The sequence below is a fragment of the Coenobita brevimanus genome, chromosome 50 (genome assembly GCF_032717465.1).
Source record: "Coenobita brevimanus isolate Jiangsu-jjx chromosome 50, ASM3271746v2, whole genome shotgun sequence".
Classification (NCBI taxonomy): Eukaryota; Metazoa; Arthropoda; class Malacostraca; order Decapoda; family Coenobitidae; genus Coenobita; species Coenobita brevimanus.
In genome coordinates, this window is record NC_137003.1 from 16923618 (window position 1) to 16929415 (window position 5798).

Below are 5798 nucleotides of genomic sequence, written 5' to 3' on the forward strand. Positions count from 1 at the left end.
CAATCTCAAGACGTGTTATTAAATTGGTATAGCTACCTTCAGACGATTTTATTCTGCTTTGGGGAGATCTACTGTAGTGAAAGGGTTATCGAGGGCTGTATCAAACGTTCGAAAGGCCTCGGAACCTGAACAAAATCGTCTTTCAATAGCAAGAACAAAATGAAAAAAAAATGTCATTGGACAGAAGGAATTAAGTGAGATTAGATATTAGAGATTAGAGATTATTTGCCCTCCGCCTGATGCTTAAGTACAACCACTATTAATTATAACGAGCATATTTTCTTGGCTATATCTGTACCTCATTCACCAGTTTAACCCTTTCACTGCGATGACGTAATGACTCTCTTATTCCAGCTGTAGAACAGACGGTTTTTGTCTAGCATGGAAAAAAGGTCTCGTATACTGAACAATCCAAAGCTGAATGAAATCGTCTGGTTGCAGCAAGAATATGCTACACAAAGACGCCATCGTACTGAAGGGGTCATTTCATTCGGTATAACTTCTCCAAGTGGGGAAAGTTACAGGATATTGATCAAACCGGGTAAACGTATCGGCAGGTTCGTGAGAATCTAATGAAAGACTGATTAAAGTTGTGAACATTGATGAAAAGTTGAGAAAATTGATGAAAACATTAGTGAAGATCTGTGAAAATTTGGGACAATTTGGAAATGCTGTGGAAATTTACGAAACAGGCGAAATACCAGTAATAGTTTGGGAAAGTTTGAAAAAAGTTCGAAAAAAACTTACTGGAGTGAAAGATGGGTAAAATTTGGCGAAATTGATGAAATATTGGGAAAACTAGTGAAAATAGTGATATTCAGTGATAACTGGTGCAATATTACTTAAAATTTGAAGGAAGTTACGTAAGACTGGAGGGGGGAGGGTCATCGAAAGGCATTTGTTGTGAGTGTACGGCAGCGTAGGGAAGGATGGACGGGGGAGAGGGGGGAAGAAATATGTTCGAGCAGGAGCCTTCATTAGCAACAGCTACACGGGGTCACCAGGGCAGGGCAGCAATTACCACACCTGTAATAGTTTAACTCTTTAACACGTGGAGAATTGGATAAAGAAATAGTGAAAACTAGGGAAAATTGCAGGATAAGAAAAAAAAATGTGAAAATTCGTGAAAGTTTGTGAAATATTGGGCCACTGAAGAAACTGATGAAGAATTAGGGTAATGGAGAAGTTGGTGAACATTTGTGAACCTTGGGAAAAGTGGTGACGGAGTGGAGTATTGGTGAAACTGGTGAAAACTGGTGAAAAGAGGTGAAAGACTGGTCGTCATCATAAGCCGTTTGGTGTCGAGCAGCATACAGTAGTCAGTAGGAGGGTGGCTGGAGGGGTGAGTGACTTCGATCCTTGGCCTTTACCAACACCAGCTCCATCAAGAAGACAAGAGCGGCCACCATCACACCTGTTAATGGATATACCATTGAAACACATGATATATTAGCACTGGAGAGGGACGCCTTCACGTAGTGGCACCGATATAACTAAACGGACCCGTTACCCAGTCCTACAAATATCCCTCAGCTCTACCCTTATGCCTCGAAAGAAGGATGGTGGGCTGCAGGTGAGGGACAACTTCAGCCTGCAGTTCACCGAGTTGGCTTTTTAGACGCACCCAGGGCCAGAAAAATAACTTAACAGAGGGTAGTTTTTACCTTAGTTTCGCTAAAACAAGACAGTTTTATTAAACTCATGAAGGACCCCCAGCAATAAAGAGTTAATGAAGGCTGTATCTAATTAAAAAATATTTCATGTGTTTTGCTTCTTGAATCGGATGATGAAGATTTTCTTTTATTTTTGCTACCACAAAACGATTTTAATCAATTTTAGAATGACTTCTGGTTAACAGGGGTTAATGTAGGCCACATGTAACCCCTTCAGTAAGAAGCACACACACACACACACACACACACACACACACACACACACACACACACACACACACACACACACACACACACACACACACACACACACACACACACACACACAGTTTATTCTAACCTTTCCAGTTCGAAAAATATCTCCCAAAATTCAACTTCGTCCGTCTGTTAATGGACTCGTGTTATTCTTTGGGTCAAACAGAGGAGGCCACTAAATACGCTAGTTTTTAATATCTTCACCTCCTTGAGTCCATTCTAAGCCGTACAGCGTAGCGTCTGGCAGTGACATGAAAAATGAAAGACATCCTCGCCCTGAAGGAGTTAAATGGGTACATTGTTATTCAGTACATTTTTGAGGTTCAGTGGAATGCCCTCACGAACGTGAGAGAGGTTTATCCTCTCTCTCTTTCTCTCTCTCTCTCTCTCATGTTATCGATATACTATATATCTGTCTGTCTATGCGTCTATATTTATCCATCTATCTATCTCTCTATCTTTCTTTCTATCTGTCTGTCTGTATATTTATCTATCTATCCTTCCGTCTATCTATCTCCATCCAGACGCCATAATCCCGGATCGTGATGCCTTGTACAGTCGTGGTAATAAATAATGACCCATCCTCCAGTACCCTGTGCCTCAGGCTGCCTCCTTTATGTGCGGCAAGTGACAGTGGAGCAGGAGGGGCTGAGAAGGAGGGGCCCGAGAGAGAAGGGAACGTGAGTGATGGTGTAGGGGTGGAGTGAGGGAGGGGAAGGAGGGAAGGTAGGGGAAGGAGAATGAATGCGAAGTGGTGGTCACATTATTTGTCTATTTTCTTTCATTCAGAGCATGATATAAAGGAGTTAATATTCGGGAGATAATGCAGCGTTACATGTTGTATACCGGCATCAGATAATAAGCCTTAGACTGGTGGTGATATCAAGGGCTGGCTCATGAGAGAAATATACTGACATGTGAGATCAAATATTAGTGCAGAGCCAGATATTTGTCTTTGTTCGTATATTTTGACCTCGGATGCAGAATGGAATCTGGGTGGCTTAGACTTCCTTAATGTTTAATTAAGAAACGTCCTCTACCCTTACATGTATTTAATTTTGGAACTAAATCTCATATGGAACCTTTGACATGGCTGTGTCCGCAGTAAATATGAGCACCCTCTCGGAATACACTCCTTCTGTACAGTCACCATCATGTCAACTATTTTATGGCATCTCTTTATGAAAAGGCTATTTAAGATAATTATGCATGAAAGATAAACTTGATGACTATGAACATGGGTGGATATAATTACGATATCTCATAAAATGTTACAAGGGAAATAAAATCTTACCCAAACTCCCAAAATATATCTATATCAATGTTTACCGATATTGGTAAAGCCAAAGCAACAAGGAAAGCCTTAGTAAGTAGTCCAGTGGCCTCCAGCCTCTTAATAACGTCTTGCAGTCTTCGCGGCAGCGAGGAAACGATGTTGTTGATGGTTTGCTGGTTTCGTCGGAACAGCTCCCGCTCGTCCGTTGTGTGCTGCAGGAGGCGGGCCCGTGTCCTCTCGTTCTCTGGCTCCCACGCGATGACAGTGTGGGCCCACACAGTCTTGATGGCTCTGCATTAATGTTTGATCTGTCACATTAGTATTTCTCTCTCACGAGCCAGCAAATGATATCACCACCTAACTAAAGCTTGTTATCTGACGTGCTATACAAGATATAATACAGCATTATCTACCAAATATTAACTCCTATATATCATGCCCTGAATGAAAGAAAATAGACAAATAATGTGGCCACCACTTTGCATTTCATTCTCCCTCCCCTACCTACCATCCCTCTCCTCCCTCACTCAACCCTCGCACCATCGCTCGTCTCCCCACCCACCTTCCCTTCTCTGTCTGGTCTCTTCCTCTCAGCCCCTCTTACTCCACTGCAATTTGCCGCGCATAAAGGAGCCAGCCTGAGGCACGGGGTACCAGATGATGGGTGATTATTTATGACCACGACTGTACTTCCCAATAAACTTCACCTGCGGCATAAATCATGAACACCCCGTAGAAATCCCCCAGCGCTAGAGGACGTAAGGTGGCCTGAGTGGAGGTGTCCGGCCTGAGGCACTTCCCTACGTGGCTCAGCTCCTTCATCACCTCATAGTCCAGGATGCCAGCCTCCTTCAGCCTCTGTACACTGTGGAGGTGGTGGCGAGGAGGTGGCTCATTTACAGATTGAAGTTAGCAAAAAAAAAAAAAAAATGTATACCCCCTAATCGTTTCACTGGGCATGTGTCAATGTCTGTCCTATTTTAGCCGATCTTGGCGGAACATGGTGGAAAAGATGAAGGCTAGTCTAGGATGAATTAATGAGATTTTTATAACAATAGGTCAAAGGCCAAGGTTATCATAAAAATAGGTCATCTCAGAGAGTTTTCATCCAACTTGAATCAAATTAAGTGGAAGGGTTCAGGATTTGGCAAGCTTGGAGTGCTTCGACATTGAAGACAATTTGGTAAAATGTTAAGAATGCAGGTCAAGGTCAAACACATAGATAGATAGATAGATAGATAGATAGATGTACGTATATCTACAGTGTGTGTGTGTGTGTGTGTGTGTGTGTGTGTGTGTGTGTGCGTGTGACAGGTGTCACTGCTGGACTTTTAGCTGATCATTAATTATCGTTTTTTGTTAGGGTGACTGAAATTTCTTGTGAGTCCATAGCAGGAAAATGGTAACCCCGATGTAATTCCGTCACTACAGCCTGTATGTGTCCTTCCTGCAAAACTGAAAGAGAGTTACGACAGGAAGTGAAACGTAATGTGTGTGTGTGTGTGTGTGTGTGTGTGTGTATCCAGGTCCTGTCCCACTTCCTTCCATATCATATATTAGTCAGAAATAGGATTAGGACATTGGTAATGATGACAATGATTGTGGTGGTGGTGACGGCGAATATGACGATGATGACCAAAGCAACGACGACGATGATGACTGTAAGGTGCTACTTACATTCGGTCGACCAACGGCTTGAGATTGGAACCCTTTGGAAAGCCAAGGCAGGCGTTGGTGGTGCCGAAGAGCATCTCATCAGCTATGTAAAACGGGCAGGTCTTAGTCTGAAAAAAGAAAAGGTTAGTCCAAATTTTCCTAGAAAAAAAAACTCTATAATGATCGTTAAGACACAGGAATGCAAATGATTGCTGGAACAATAGATGAATAAAGCACAGAAATAAGAAACCGTTTGGGGTGGGAGGAGATTTTAAGTTCCATACCCATTACCACATTCCGCACTGCACCCACAAACGTTAGTAGGTATGAAGAGGGATGGGGTGAGACAGTGAGGGCGATGGGATAAGGAAGATAGGAGGATCGATGAGCTTAGGGAGTCAGATGGACAGATGGAATGAGGGAGGCAAGGAAGAAATAGGCTGAAAATGCAAAGACTGGTGTATCGCTTATAATTCAAATGCAGTATTCGTACTGGAGATGGGCTTAGTTTGCTAGGACAATATGTAGCTGAAGGAGTTCAGTTTAATCAGGTGACGTAAATTTTTTAGTTACTTCCAGCTGCTTCCTGGCGATTCTTTTCAGCTGTGAAAGACTAGTAACAATGGTTGAAGTCAAGGCTATACTTAACCCCTGATTTAGAATAGTTCTTCCTAAGGTGCATAATAAAGTCATTTGGGGCAGCAAGAATAAAGTACAAAATAATGAAGGCGTCCAAAGCATCCTGACCGTAGCGAAGTTCCATGAAAATTATGGAAGACGGGATATGTGCTCTATGAAGCCCTCTTCGGTCGTGTCCACACCAAATGCTTGCTGACGCAGGTGGAATTTTTGCATTACTGAAATCCCATAAAAATGGACCCACTGAAAGCGGACAGTTGCAAATGAGAAGTTCTGTGGATGACAGTGATGTAGAACTA

The 5798-nt window shown here is 42.6% G+C and overlaps 1 protein-coding gene across 1 annotated transcript in view; it reads right to left on the minus strand.

The window, feature by feature from the left end:
• Positions 1 to 1236: 1236 nt before the first annotated feature.
• The window catches only part of LOC145399685 (ionotropic receptor coreceptor Ir76b-like), a 34484-nt gene continuing 29922 nt past the window's right edge, over positions 1237 to 5798 (minus strand). Inside the window, exons 5-7 of the mRNA XM_080272232.1 lie at positions 4882 to 4988; positions 3912 to 4069; positions 1237 to 1414 (exon numbers count right to left, since the gene is read on the minus strand). Coding sequence (XP_080128358.1) covers positions 1320 to 1414; positions 3912 to 4069; positions 4882 to 4988 — 360 coding nt within the window. The 3' untranslated portion in view covers positions 1237 to 1319. The remainder of the gene's footprint in view (positions 1415 to 3911; positions 4070 to 4881; positions 4989 to 5798) is intronic.